At 40.2% G+C, this 15,212-nt stretch overlaps 1 protein-coding gene across 1 annotated transcript in view; it reads left to right on the top strand.

Annotated features, from left to right (window-relative positions):
- The window catches only part of cpne5b (copine Vb), a 103,736-nt gene extending 88,874 nt beyond the window's left edge, over positions 1-14,862 (top strand). Inside the window, exons 15-20 of the mRNA XM_047339471.1 lie at positions 435-616; positions 873-1,000; positions 2,546-2,648; positions 8,576-8,633; positions 9,168-9,241; positions 10,185-14,862. Coding sequence (XP_047195427.1) covers positions 435-616; positions 873-1,000; positions 2,546-2,648; positions 8,576-8,633; positions 9,168-9,241; positions 10,185-10,376 — 737 coding nt within the window. The 3' untranslated portion in view covers positions 10,377-14,862. The remainder of the gene's footprint in view (positions 1-434; positions 617-872; positions 1,001-2,545; positions 2,649-8,575; positions 8,634-9,167; positions 9,242-10,184) is intronic.
- Positions 14,863-15,212: the final 350 nt, after the last annotated feature.

Below are 15,212 nucleotides of genomic sequence, written 5' to 3'. Positions count from 1 at the left end.
ATATCTGAGACCTGACCTGGCAAACTGCAATAACAGCAATATTATCTGAATCACATCCGCAATCTCCAATCTGCGTGTTTGATATAGAAAAACAATCACCGTCTTCATTCTATCATAGAGAGGATATTTGTGAAGGTCACAGTGTCTGATAATCATTTTCAGTGCTCTCTTCATTTGTCATTGGGAGGTGTTCAGGATCTTTCCTCCCACTGTTTCTGATGGATGCCCCTGTGATACAAACAGCTAAATTAAAAGTTACGATTCATCATCTCCGGGGTTAGAAATTGACAACTGTGATCAGTGGCTGCAGCAAATATGAATTCCTTCTTTGATGTCATTTTATTGCAAAGAGTATAAGACCAACACATTGTATTGTTGGAGTCTTATCTTTGTACCCTCAACACACACCTAATGATTGACTGATCGATCAACAGGCAACCCCTCTCAGTCTACATCGCTGCATTACATGAACCCCTACCAGCTGAACGCCTATGCCATGGCCCTGAAGGCTGTCGGGGAGATCATTCAGGACTACGACAGCGACAAGATGTTCCCCGCTCTGGGATTTGGAGCCAAACTGCCCCCTGATGGACGGGTGTCACACGAGTTCCCCCTGGTGAAGTCACCTTTGATTCATCTGTTAAATGGATTTTTATCAGCGTTTTATGTGTAACTTAAAAAATTGTGTGTCCAATTTATTGTCTTTATTCTAATTCTAGGATTTTGTGAACGACCTTGTTATATGACACTATAAGTAAATGACGTCAGATTAAACCAGAAGACTTTGGTTAGGATCTTGTTGCTGCTTTGTTTTATGAATGGTGCTACCCAGACACTGTTATTGATTCACTGTCTGTGTTTCTCCTCTCCAGAACGGAAACATGGAAAATCCCTACTGCAATGGTATCGAAGGCATCTTAGAGGCGTACCACCAGAGTTTAAAGACAGTGCAGCTCTACGGGCCCACTAACTTTGCTCCTGTGGTGAACCATGTGGCCAGGTGAGACACTAATGCAAGCTGGTGGATAGGGTTTCACTTTTTTGGCCCCATTAAAGTCATATACGCTGTTTACTAGTAAATGTGCAGATGTATTTTCAGCTTTATTTTCTTTACAGCAGTCAGGAATCTGTAGGGGTTGCAGCAACTTTCTCGTTTTGGCTTCACACCTCTGTAGCCGTTTGATAATAAACTTTTTAACTCACAAGAGACAAAATGGCGTCATCACAACATCTCTTTTACAATTCATGGGGCCGTTACCATGGTTACCCCGCAGCGCCCTAAAGGAGCCAGTGACAGTGCAAAACAACATCAAATCAGTCCTATAACCTCACAATATGGCGCAAACCGCCAAACAAGCCATGTTGAATTATGTTATTTTAGTGTCTGCTACAAATCCACCTCCTCTCATACTTCGATTTGTCATGTTTATTAATGTCATACACACAATAATAAAACAGTAAGAGTCAGGTGAAAATGTTTGCTTCTCGTGGTACTCTCATTATGATTTATGCATTATTCATATTTCTATTGAATACTAAAAACACTGTGATAAAAATGCTGAAACCTGCACTAATCCTCACCAATTTAATTTAAAAGTGTATAGAAAAGGAGCAGGTATTTACTGCTTTTTCAAAAGACCGGCAGACAGGGATGTAAATTGATCTATTTATCGTCAACATCAACAATTTAGAAATAATCTGTTTTTGTGCCAACACAAATTTCACATTGTGATCGTGATCTTCTAAAAGACTCAGGGAATGAAAGGACAAAATTAAACACAGCATTTGTCTTTGCTATTTTTTTGTGCCACTGCTTTTCTGACCCAGTGCACAGACAATATTTGTCCTGTCAGCTGCAATAAACAGGATGTGACATGCTCGGATATGAATTTAGATTTTCGCTGACAGCTATCAAAAGAGTAGCGAACAGGCCTATAAACAATATACTGACATATCATTTGCAGTTAACCCAAAAAAACATGCACACTGTGCCATGATGTGAGTAGTTTCTCTCCCACCCCCACCTGTCATTGTCACTGCTCCCCTCAGCGTCTCATTCGTTGAGCCAAAGCCAAACAATTCTCCATCTGATTACTCCAAGGCTTTGTTGTAATTAAAAATTGTTATTCTGATAAGATGGAGTCACACGTTTTAAACTGTGGCAGGGAGCCACTGCAGGAATAACACACCGTTTGTATTTAGCATGTGAATAGGTGAAGTCAAGTTGGAAGAGATTTCAATAAAGGTGTTAATCTGTGAATCAAAGTGTGTAAACCAGCTTTGTTTTAACTCGATTGTTTGGTCTTATTAATCAGTAGGTTCTCATGAGGCATTTAATGAGTGTTAGCTCAAGTACAGCAATGACAAAGAACATTTTTATTGGATTTGCATGTGATGAGACTGCATGACAAGTAATGTATTGTCATAGATTTATTTTCTGCATGAGTGTATAGAAATTAGATTTGTTTTAGTAATAGAAATTAAACAACTGCCCTAAATGTCTAAGTGTGTTTGTGTGCTTGTGTGTGTGTGTGTGTGTCTCTAGGTATGCGGCAGCAGTGCAGGACGGCTCTCAGTACTTTGTGCTCCTCATCATCACAGACGGTGTCATTTCCGACATGGCCCAGACCAAAGAGGCCATTGTGAATGTAAGAATGGGAAAGGCGAGAGGGCTAGACAGGGGGGAATACCTTTGAAGTGAATGGTGCTGTGAAGCTGAGTACATACACTGACTGAATACAGCCTCTGTCCAGAGGTGACATCCCTGCTGGTTGCCTGGCAACCATATGGCATCAACCTTCAAAAGTTACTGCTCCGAACCTAGAACTAGTTTCTCGAGTTTGGCAATTTGACACTTTTCATATGAATTCTACAAATCATCATATAAAAGACCAATCAACATAAGACCAACTGGAGTTTTCTATATCAATATATTTTTCTGCATTTTATTTTCAATGAATCAATTAGCTCAAAGCACAGGTAATGCTTTTATCTTATTGTGAATCAAACTCTACTCTCTCAAACCGGTTCAAATGTGTTTTCAAAGTCAAATTAAACTTTATTGTCAATTCTGCTATGTACAGGACATAGACAGGATTGAAATGGTGTTTCTATCTGATCCCTGGTGTTTGCATCTATCTGAAAAAAATACATCAAAATTGTAGTGAACATAGTTATGAACTATAGTATTTGGAAAGTTATTCCTGCCTCAGTAAATAAAAAAAACAATATTGTGCTTTATTTCTCAGAGCTTTTCCCAAAACTTGTCCTAACTATTTTTTTCTTGCGGCTTTGAATAACAAGGAGTGGGCCTCCTTTCTTTTCCCTGGTCTATTCCTCTTTTCTCCTCCTCAGCCCGCTACAGGCACAGAACACCCAGCAGACTGGATTTAAAGGGAATTTGCGACTGTTAGTCAAAACATTAGAACAGCCACACCTTCCTTTTAAGATCTTGCCTGCTGCTCTATCTCTCTGCTGCCACTCTGACTGACGTTTACTGCCTGCGCTGCTTTTCCCTGCTACTCTCCACAGATCCCGGGCGAGGGAGGACCCAGTGCTGAGGTTATATAAGTCTTTCCTCATATTTATTCATTCTGAAGGATATCTTAAACAGAGTGTGCACAAATCTGTGCGGACATCTGGAGTGGGTTTACATTAGTGCATACAAGGGGATTTTTATGTGCATGAGTAAAAGTATTGGTATGTAGTGGGGAAGTCAAGATAGGGAGCATCTGCTGAACTGGAAAAATCAGTGTCATAAAAAAAAACACCTAAAATGACCATGTTTGAGTTTTAAAAAAATGGACACGTACTTTCACTTATTAGTTTGCTCTATGTCCCATCCACTAACATGGAGTAGGTGGGATTTTATGGCCATTGCTGCAGCCAGCCCGCAGGTGGCGATCAAGCGGTTTGGTTTCCCTGTTAGGGAGCAGTCATGTCGTCCATCTTTATATACAGTCTATGAGTAATACATATAGCAATAATGTTGGCCAGTGAACTGTGAAAAATCCACAGAGGTTTTACCAGCCTCCTCATTGTGGCTGTCATTTGGGGGGTGGGCTTGACTGCCATCTATCAAATTTGTCTGCCACCTACTAACACAGACCTATGTGGTAGAGCAGAGGGGGGGTTTTCAGTCATAACAGAATCTGCTATTCTACTGTCAATAACTCAGCATCCCCCTCCTCTGCTCACAGCCCGGGTCTATCCGCTGCCTCGCTCTCCTCGGTGCTGTGAGACTCTCACTCACAATACAAAGACGTTTGCTGTCTCTCTCCATCTCTTCCTTTTCTCTAAGATCTAAATCTCTTTGTCTCCATCTGCTCTCTCCACACTCCTCTGCTGCCTTTGATTTTTCTCTCCTTTTCATCTTCCACTTGTTATCTGTCAGCGGCTTAGTGTCTTCTCTTTGTCAGTAGCAGGACCCACCAAAAAGCACTTCACAATTCTTCACTTTGTATTAGACGCTGAACTTTGTGGTATAAGAGGTAATGAAATACCCGGTGATGTGAAACCAAATTTTGGAAAGTGTCGTATCTATAATAGGATGTGTGCTGGTGAATATATCAGCCATTTGGTTTTCTACAGACTTTGTTTGTGTTGTTGTCGATTGCATGTAATAAAGTTAAGCATATTGTACAATGATTGACAGCTAACCACTCCCCACACCTTTCATCAATGTTACTATATCTGTCAAGATTTCTGTTATGCACACATGGCACAAAAGCAGTTGACTGTGATGGCAGCACACAGCTGACCATTAGAATCCTCTGATGACTGACTGATATCACACAGTGGGCTGAAACTGTCACTGGCAAAGTTTATCACCTATAAACAGCTACCTAATTAAACTGATGTTAGCATCATGAGTTGGTTGAAAACACTGTTTCCTTTTTGAAACACGATTCCTGTGAAAAGTACTTATAAATATGCACATATGCATTCAGGATATGCTCAAAGTTGAAGTTAGAGCCACACACACACAGGGTAAAAACGATGAGCTAATGTAATATCTGTTGTTGCTGAGGTTTGAGGCTTTGGTTGAAGACTAGAACACCTAAATGTGTACGCTGAACCTGGGATGGTGGTGAGAGTTTGCAGAAAACTTTAGTCTTTACTATTATTATTATGTTATAATATTATTATCTATATGAATTAACAGTATGCACTTTGTTTTTAATATTAGAACAATGTGGTTTGTTATCCTGTGTTTCTTTTTCTTTTTTCTTTTTTTTAAGAGTGATGTTGGGTCTGGACCCCCTGTCCCTTTTGCCTGGGGCCCCCAAAGTCCCTTCAATTGCTCCCGCTGGTCGCCTGGAACCATTTCACACTCGTGAAGCAGCGTAGCAACCCACATGAACATATAAATGGTTAAACGTCTGTCAGCATTAGACACTCCGTTAGCTCTGTTAGATTCTCAACTACTATTCAGTTCATTTTAATGACATCATGAATACAGAAGTATGATTCATTCAGGTTTACTCGCTTTTACACAGCAGAGACGCAGCAGGACACACACAGAGGAGACAACAAAGAGCAGGATTTATAGTTTTATTGGCATCGAAATTCTTAGTAGTATAATATTTCCAGTGTTTCACAAGAGAATAAATAATTTAGAAATGCTTTAAAGAGGTTTGGAGACTAGTGACACTACAAACCCTAAAGTCTGTAGCTCCCATAACGTTTGGCCTGGATGTCTGAAATTGCATATAGGGGTGATTGACAAAATTTAGAAGGTATATGATGATTTCCATATCTCTTGCAGGTTGCGTGTGGATGAGATACACATCTCCAAACATATATCCATAACATATCCTTTTAATGTGTCACTTATGCAGGGACACAGACCTATCAAAGCTTGCACATGCATGTTATGTGGGTTTAAGCAGCACATCCAGAGCAGGTTGCTGGAGTAATGAGTGTTGATTGACGCTTAGTTTTGTTGTCTCATTAGACTGGATCTCAGCTGTCTGTTAGGGTGACAGGAGGATGGCAAAAGTAGGGCATGGTGGATTGCCAGGTTATTTTTGGTGGCATTTGATGCTCTGATGTGTGGGTATGTCTCCGGATATGCACACGCACACATATGTCACACAAGTGTGTGTGTACGCGTGCATGCGCGTGGGAGGACATGCACTGACAGGAGCTGTGTTGAACACTGATAATCGCGCTGATGTGCTGCTGCTCTTATCCCTGTGGCAATAAGAGGTTGCCTGATTTGCCACAGTACATTTGTCTTGTGCCAGAGATAAAACTGCACTTGTTATGTGGGCTTTGTGGAAGTAGTGACTGCAGGAAACTCATTAAACATAATAGAAGCTTCTGCATTGAGCATTTATGTTGCCGTCTATCTGGGAATTTCAACAACAGGCATGAACGTGGGCTGCCAGAGAGCAATGCATGTCTCTGTCACTCAAGCAGAATTAAAAGAAAATCCATTTAGCATTGCCAGTCCAACCCTTTTTAATCATAAGTAGAATTTTCTAATAAATCTGGATTTGCAGAAGTTAACAATTCCCCTGAAATGGAAAACCTTGCCCAGCATCAATGTTCTGCTACCAGCAAGACTCTAGTGATGCCATTGTTGATCTATTAGTCAGTGCAACCAATGTCTCAACCACTGGATTCAGTTTTTTGCAGACATTATTGGTGAGGTTTAATTCAAATGAAGTCAGTGAAAGGTCAAAGTTTTCCCTTATGATCATAGGGTGATATTTTGGTTACAAACTGTATCCTTATGGATTTTGTGATCACCTCATTTTTCCTCGTGTGTACATTTTGTGTGAAATATCTCAATAAATATACAGTTTGGTCATCCCTCATATTTTCATCTAATGTCACCAGGTCGAAATTTTATATTTGTCCATTTATAACCAAACAATTGTAAAACCGATAACTTTCCCATTGGACTCAGCTGTACTTTGTTTTTTATGCTAATGAGCAGATGATAGCATGCAAAATTAAAATGAGATGGTAAACATTATATCTGGTAAACATCAGCACAATGTGAGCATGTTAGCATGGTAACATTACCATTTAACTAGTTATCAGCCTCACAGAGCTGCTGGCACGACCTCAGACTCTCAGGTTACAGTACACAGAATCATTTGTTTGGAAAATACATTGAGGAACATATCATCGCTAGGGCTGAGCGATATGACTTCAAATCAATAGCACAATTATTTAAAACTTTTACCTCGATTGGTATTGATGAACAATAAGTTTTGTATCTATATGTGTGTGTGTTTTGTGTTCGTCTCTGTTGCTCTTCACACATTTATTTTCTTATTATAATTATCATGGTGTCGGACCATGAATCCGGATCGTTCTGGTCACTTTAACCCTGCAACACTTTCAATGTTGGGCTTTTTTTTTCAATGTGTTTAAATATGTTCTAGAGCAAATAAAACAAAGACAAAGTAGACTTCAGTACTGTTCTGATCTTAATAACTTCTGATTAGTGACGGTGTTTATTGTAAATGTGTAAAGTGATGGTAGGTCAGCTGGGGGGTGAGGAGGGAGGACATGCGGCAGGGTAACACAGCACGGTACAAGGTAGCCGAGCCGCCGCTGCAAAATGAAAGAAGTGGAAACCAACAGTTTGTGAATGCATGTATTGGGGAAAGTATAAATCGACATGAGCAGGATTAAGTCGGTTAGAGATTATAAAGTTTCGATATATTTTCGGTTAGTTGCCCAGCCCTAATCCTCACAATGCAATTCCATCAAAAGGTAATATGCTATATTGTCAAAAATATTTCCCAGCCCCCACAGGTTTTATATATGTTGGTACCTTCTGCAGTTTCCATTGATTGATTCTATAGATACTCTCACTTACTGTCTCTAAACAAGGGCGAACAGCTGTGTTATCTGACTCGAGGTGTGGCCAGTAGGGGCTGAGCTGGTGACAGAGGACGGTCGCTGTACTGACTGAAGCTGGCACCTCCTCCTCCACTACCTCCTCTCCTGGCTCACAAATGCCGTCTCTATGTCCGTAATCAGCCGACTGCACTTCATAATGTAAACAGGATTTCTCTTTGTAGCTGGGAATTCTAAAGATAAATCTGATCATAACTTGTGAAATGTGTTTATATCAGTAATAAACTTGTCAAAAAAGCTTTACTGCTGATGTTGGCTCTGCCCTGTTGGCTCAGACTCTCAGAGGTGTCGTCAGTGAGTTTTATCTCCACTCTCCAGTCAGTGGGCAACGTGTCGTCTCTAGATACAAGCTAGGGCAGCGTTCACACGGTTGCTAATTGGATTCAGGAACATGAAACATCTGTGAAAAGCTGAGACAAAAAACGGTTTCTTCTGAAGATTCACATTTCGCCTTCCTGCCTTTTGATTTTTGATGTCTTGCCTCAATCTCACAATCTTGTCTCTCTCTCTGGAGAGAAAAGGTCATTCAGCTAGTTAAAGGGTGATACAGAGCATTAGTGTGGTTGTTAAATTACCAGGGTGAGCAAGTAACTGCAGCGATGTCTGATTAACAATAATGAGCACAGCTTTCTACTTGCTGAATGATAGGTGTGTGAGAGTGTGTGCCTTCACTTCTATTTTGATTTGTGTGCAGGGTGCCAAGCTTCCCATGTCCATCATCATAGTTGGAGTGGGTCAAGCTGAGTTTGATGGTAAATACTTTGCTCATCACCTACACGATGTAATTTTACAAAAACACTCTAAAACTTTTTATACCATCTACATTAATAAAGTTAGTTAAACATCAGCGAATAATTGACAATTTAGTTAATACACACAGCCAGTCCTCTGGTACTAATTCAGAAAAGTATCCACGAGGAAATATCTGAACAAACTCATATGAGTCAGGAGGGGAGGGAATGTGTAGGTGGATGTAGAAACAAATGGCTGAGGTTAATTGCTGGGTTCGCAGTGTTCAGTGGTGATTATTCTTAATTGCACTGAGACTACAATAAAGGATTTATTAGTTGATTATGCATGCAATAAAGACTCACTGCAACTGCACAGCTCAACACTCCTCTCTTTTAGTAATGCTATTGCTGAAGTCTAAGGCATTATTATGATATATAACAACATTTTTACATCAGTAGTAAATCTGTGTTGTCTCTTCTGCTAAAGGTACTAAAAAAATATGTTTCTATGTGATTGTGTTTTTCTGTGTCTGTGTGTGTGAACTTGTCTTCCAGCTATGGTGGAGCTGGATGGTGATGACATCAGGATCTCGTCCCGAGGGAAACCGGCAGAAAGAGACATTGTTCAGGTGACTGGCTGCCTTTCACAACTCTGACTGTAGATACAGGGAGACCTTAACAAGTGTTGGGTCAAAGGTCATAGAAACACAACCACATATAGATAGAATACTGGAAGAAGAATGTTGTTATATAAGTATGTGACAGTGTAGGAATCTTTGTATCATATTCACATGACTGTCAAGCTGTTACAACCGACTCGTCACCCTTCTGTTTCTGTAGTGTCAAGAGTGCAGTGAGTGGTGATGCTTTGTAGTGTTTTATATTGGAGGGTGGGCCGATCCCAAATGTTCTGACCATTATCTACTACACGTGTAAGGGTTTGGGTGGACAGCTAATGAATACAATTTTGACTTGATGTGACAAATAATCAAAAGATGGAAAACTCCAAAGCGCCGGATTAGTAAGGATGAGATCTAAAAATTATCCTTGAGCTAATTTTTCTTCATCACTCAATCCCAAGGGAAGCCTGAGCACAGGCTTAGTGACAGATCAGCCTCCTAAAGCTGGCAGGATCTGGAAAATGTTGAGTAAAATCAGGGCTTCAACATGAGCCTTTTGGATTTCTACATTTAGTATCATAAATCATACTGATCCATCCACCAAGAATGTTATGCTTTTGTCTGTGTTTGTTACTGGATGGATCACCATGAAACCTGGTGGATGGATGTGGTATTGGTCAGGAGAGAACCCATAACATTATTACGTTCTTTAAGCTTCGCATTTTTCAAATTTTTATTGATTTCTCCAAGAATAATCCATAGTTCTGTTTAGGGGACTCAATTTGTGCAATTTGATGCAGATCCCAATCAAAATCTGGATCTAGTGAAATTAAATGTGGTTTTATTAGGGAATGGTTGAGCCTTGCAGGTATGCGCCTTCCACTGGTGGATATGGGAAACCATATAATGTCAAAAATATGTTTGTGTCACAGTTTCTTTTCTGTTTCCTCAGTTTGTTCCCTTCAGAGATTATATGGACCGGACAGGTAACCACGTGTTAAGCATGGCGCGGCTCGCCAAGGACGTGCTAGCAGAGATCCCCGACCAGTTCATCTCCTACATGAAGAGCAGAGGGATCAAACCCAACCCGGCACCGCCCCCGTACACACCACCTGGACACACACACCACCACACACAGATATAAAACGCCGGCCCCTGGCTTCTCCCTAAGGACTGACAGCATGCAGCAGCCACTCAGAGTCCAGTGGAAACTCTCTACCTACTGTTTTTTGGTGCAAACAGGAGTCAACACTCCAGGAAATTGGGTGTTGAGTTTTGTGCCGTATCCTCAGAGTAATTGAGCAGCATTTTTTTATTCATTTTTTTCTGTGATATTTTGATTTGGCTGGTTTCTCTCGAGGAGAGGCTGCAGTCTTTACAGGACTCGTTGGTCAGATACTTCTATTCCACACCGAGGCAGTGACTGTTTCACGTCTAATTTGGCAGCGGGTTGGTTCAAAAAGGTCATGTTGTGGTTAAAACTCGTGCCTGTCTGTGGTTGTTTCTCTAAGTATATCAGGACATGTGAACTTTGACCTCAGCCTCGCTCGTCAGTCAGTTGTGTGCCTAATACAGTGACATTTTTAGGCACCTTTTTCCCCTCCTGTAATTAGTTTTTATATTTGGGGGATTATCTCAGAGTCTGCTAATGCCTCGGTAATGTTGGAGGAAAAACAACAGGTGTGTAGTTTACAGCGTATTACGTTAATCAGGCTTTTCATACCATGATGTATCTCCTCCTCCTCCTCTCTTCTTTATTAAGTCAATGTTTATAAGAGCATGTTGTATGAGAATTTTATTCCCCATATCCAGTATATTTATTCTCGAATGTTATTCAGAGTGGCATGGACATATGATAGATCTGTTTTGAATACCATAAACTTTATCAATTTTGAAGTGGTCAGCAATGATCCTAAAGTGATTGCATATACAAAGCACAAACTGTCTCACTAAGAATTATGATGATGCTATACCAGGTTTATCATATCTAATCATTCTGAGTGCTGCTCGTCATTGTCTCTGCAAGTCACATATCGTTGTACTGCAGCTGCATCTCAACGAGAAATATAATCTGAAACAGGCATGTTTAGGGTTCTGGTCCAGTACGGACGTTCAGATCACAGAGGATGTTGCACAGATGAGTGTTATGTAATGAATAGACAACTTTAAGCTTTTAAACCTCTTGATTTTTGATGGAATTCATTTTGTAATGTATTGTAATTACAAAATGTATTAGCACCTAAGCAAAATACATCATACAAAGGGGAGCGAAGAAAAAGTTGCAGAATATGAAAAACATATAGTTGGTATTACCCGAAGCTGGATTATCAGCTAAGAAAAGTATCCAAGACGACCAGTGATTCGCTCTGGGCATTAACCTACCTTGTTATTCGATAAGTTGTCATTGGTTGGTAATAAACATCAAATAGCAAAATATATACAGAAATAATAACTGTATGTCAAAATCTAGTTTTCTTACCTTTATTTTTTCAGTAGATATTATACATCTCTGTTAAATCAAAAATATCACAATCTAGCTGACACAGGCCACCTCCATACTACTTTTTGAACTAAACCGATCTCTGGCCACGTGAATGTTATGGCTCCTTATAAGTTTTAATCCTGAAAACGCATATCACCTGACCACTCATATACATTAGTATTGCACAGCTGGACCCAGGAATTGTCAACATGAGCCTTTTGGTCGTGTGATAGGAGCCTGAGGAATCAGCACAAGCTACGGAGTGACTGAAAAGACCCAATCAGCAAGCGGCTGTCAGTGTCTATGTCATTGTTTCCAAACATCTCTGTTTCTGCCTGTCCAGACGAAAACTCAGCCCTGGAGTTTTCAAATTAAAATGGGACCAGCAGCATTTCCAAACTTCTGGGATTTAGCGACTCTAAAACTCTGGAGTAATGTGGACACTCGCCGTAAACGTAGCAGAGTTGATGCATTTTCAAATGAAACAGTATGGATGTAGCCACAGAGCAAACAATGGAACAGGATGGTATTACAATGTAGAGACACTGAATGGTTTTAGGAGGTTGTTGGTAATTGAGAGAGCCCTCAGTACATTTTTGCCCCATGGCCTAACAGTGAGTTAACCCAGCCCTGATATTATGGAGTTAAATCTATGCCATAACTTGACAAACAAAAAAAACATGTTTCACAAAGTCCCCACCATTCACTTGCAAACACAAAACACATCTGACAGACAAATGCACTACTTGTTTCTAATAAATGATGCTGCACAAACAAAAAGCCTTCCACATTTCATCCAAAAATAAATCCCACATCTACAAACAAAATGTACAAAAATGTATATAACTATTTAATTTAAACTCAGAAACACTGCAACCCAGTAACTACCATATCACTGCCCTCAGCCGCCGTGCATCAGCAACCACATAACCTCTACTGTCGCTTCACAAGTAAATCAGAACCATTACAGCCAGGGATCCTCCCTGGAGGCTTCATTTAATGCGGCTCTGTCTTTACCACAATGTTTTACAAGTCTCTGGTGAGATACAGTCCACAAGTGGTCTCCAGCGGTCCAGGATTTATCTTCATTACATTCAGGCCGTGCATAATTCTTTCATGTATGGTCACATCAACAATCTGCCGGGGTAAAGAAGGAGCCTTTCGTGCAGAACTTTGTCTGTGGCCTCCTTCCATCTGTGAAGTCAGTTCAGTGTGAAGAAACAAGAACAAACTGGCTTCTGCGTAGCAAATCTACTTTTACGATTCAAGATGCATCAACAATCACTGTCAGTCCTGTGATGTGTTCCCTTACAAACATGCAGAAATTCATGCAAATTGGTCTCATCCTCTTTATCAGTGATCTCACAGGATTTAATGAGTAAGCAAGATTATAACAGACACAAGGAGAGGAGCTCAATGAATCACTCAGATATCGTCTCACGCTTTATTTACTGTTTGTTTTGTTTGGCTTTGATTCAACTGCTATTGTACATTGGCAGTATTTCTACTTTAAATTTTGAACTCAAGGCCCAGTTGTGTAGAATTATGAGGGGTCTATCAGCAGCAATGGAAGATGACGTTCATATATTGTTTCCAGTTGTGTTTTTTTATACCTTTAAATCTACATCAGGAGCAGGTCTACAGAGTCCGCCATGCGACATCACCATTATTCTTTATAATGGCCCAGAACAGACAAATCAAACATTAGCTCAAAAGAGGGACTTTCATATTTTTAAGTTACCTGAAAGCCACGAAAGGTTCTTCTATACCCGCTTGTAAGGGGAGGGTGAGGTGAGGTGATGGGTCGTCAGTTGGTTGCCATATGGAACCCCACCACTTGGTGGCACTAAATCCTTAACACTGTGGTTTTAAGGGAGAGACTGTACTATTTTTTTAAATAGTGCAAAAGACAAAGGAGACTGAAAGCAGCCATACACAGCCGATTTGCAGTAATTGCTTCAATTTGGCATCGTCGTCGTGAGCATGTTAGCATGTTGATGTTAGCTTTTAGCTCGAATCAACTCTTTCACATGAACTTTTTCTAAATCCTACTTTGACTTTTTCCATCTTTGCAGTTCTTTCACAGCAGCCATCGTTCTCTTAATTGTTCCCACTTCACTCTGTTTGGTTTACGAGATGAATCTTGTTCCCCTCACGCGTGTAGAGAGTAAACAAATGCAAAAACAATGCTGCAGTGATGATAATGGACTGTAAAAGCTGACAGAGGAGGCACGAGCGGAAATAATCTGCACTGAAAAGGTAAAATTCAATGTCTAATGTAGCAAACTAAAGGCCTTAGTGACATGAGAGGCAGTCGCTCCATCTCATTTAGTCCTGTATTGAAAAGCAGTTCAGGTGGAGAAGCATGGCTCTAAAGTGGAAGACGTACGATTAGTTAATAGGTTAATGGTCAAAATGGAAAAAAACAGCAATTTGCTTGTATTCGCTAGTGAAGAGTAAGAGAATAAAGAGTCAACGGTGAAAAGATAAGAGTGGATTTCTGTTAGAATGTAAAGTGCAATGCTTACAGCCGGTTTTACATATGTAGATCCCATCAGCACTTTATCCTCGAGAGATGTGCTTGTTGTACAGCCTATCTTTGATATATTTTTGGGAATATTACTGTGTTGAAGATATCTATTTATTTATTTTTGGAGTGTGTATGAATAAGCCATCGCTCCTTCTGTCCACGACAGTACGGTTGCTTCGTCTCCTCCTAAAGCCCGGGTTTATTCTGGCGCGATGGATCGGCTGCGTGTCGTGCAATGAGAGTGTCGTCATCTGTAAAATAGGAACCAGATAACATGCATGTCAGTGCCAAACGTGGCAGTGTAAGCTCTGTGGACTATTTCTTCTCTCTTGTGCCTGGTTCTTCAAACATTTCTTATTTCACCATGTGGTTCAAAAGCTGTAACTAATTAGCATGTTACAGTTAACACATTTCTTTTCCTTCCTTTTTTATATTTATTCTTTTTTTAGTCTAATCCCCACTTTGTTGTTTCTGTCTCCTGAGTTTTCTGATTTGCATGACTCCCTACTTTCCTCCAAAGGATTTTTACTGTTCATGATTGTTGTCATATGGTGGGTTGTGAAATGCTTTGTATTGGATTGCCTTAAATGAAAATGAATTAAAAAATGACTACTTTTATAAAAGTGGTTGTGCTTTGATTTCAGCCGTCTGTTGTAACATGTGACTCCAAAGCAGGAATGACGAGGTTATTTTTAGGCTGCTGGCTGCTGATTCGCTGAGAGGGGCTGAGCGCCAACAGCTCGAGGGAAGCTCCTCATGAATATTCACATTATTGTCACTTTCAATGGACATTTGCTGTAGGATTCCATCCTCACTTGAGTGTCATATCCACATACCACATGAAAGAGTTCTGTTTTTAGAAGAGCGAGTCAATGACATGAAGAAATGTTGGTTTCCCTTTATATGACAATGTTCATTCAATTAAGATTAAAATAAGTTTAATTTCTCTGCTTGAAACGACTCAATAT

The sequence above is a fragment of the Hippoglossus stenolepis genome, chromosome 3, assembly GCF_022539355.2.
Source record: "Hippoglossus stenolepis isolate QCI-W04-F060 chromosome 3, HSTE1.2, whole genome shotgun sequence".
Taxonomy (NCBI): domain Eukaryota; kingdom Metazoa; phylum Chordata; class Actinopteri; order Pleuronectiformes; family Pleuronectidae; genus Hippoglossus; species Hippoglossus stenolepis.
Note: the sequence above shows the minus strand (reverse complement) of the source record. Positions and strands in the feature narration are given on the sequence as shown.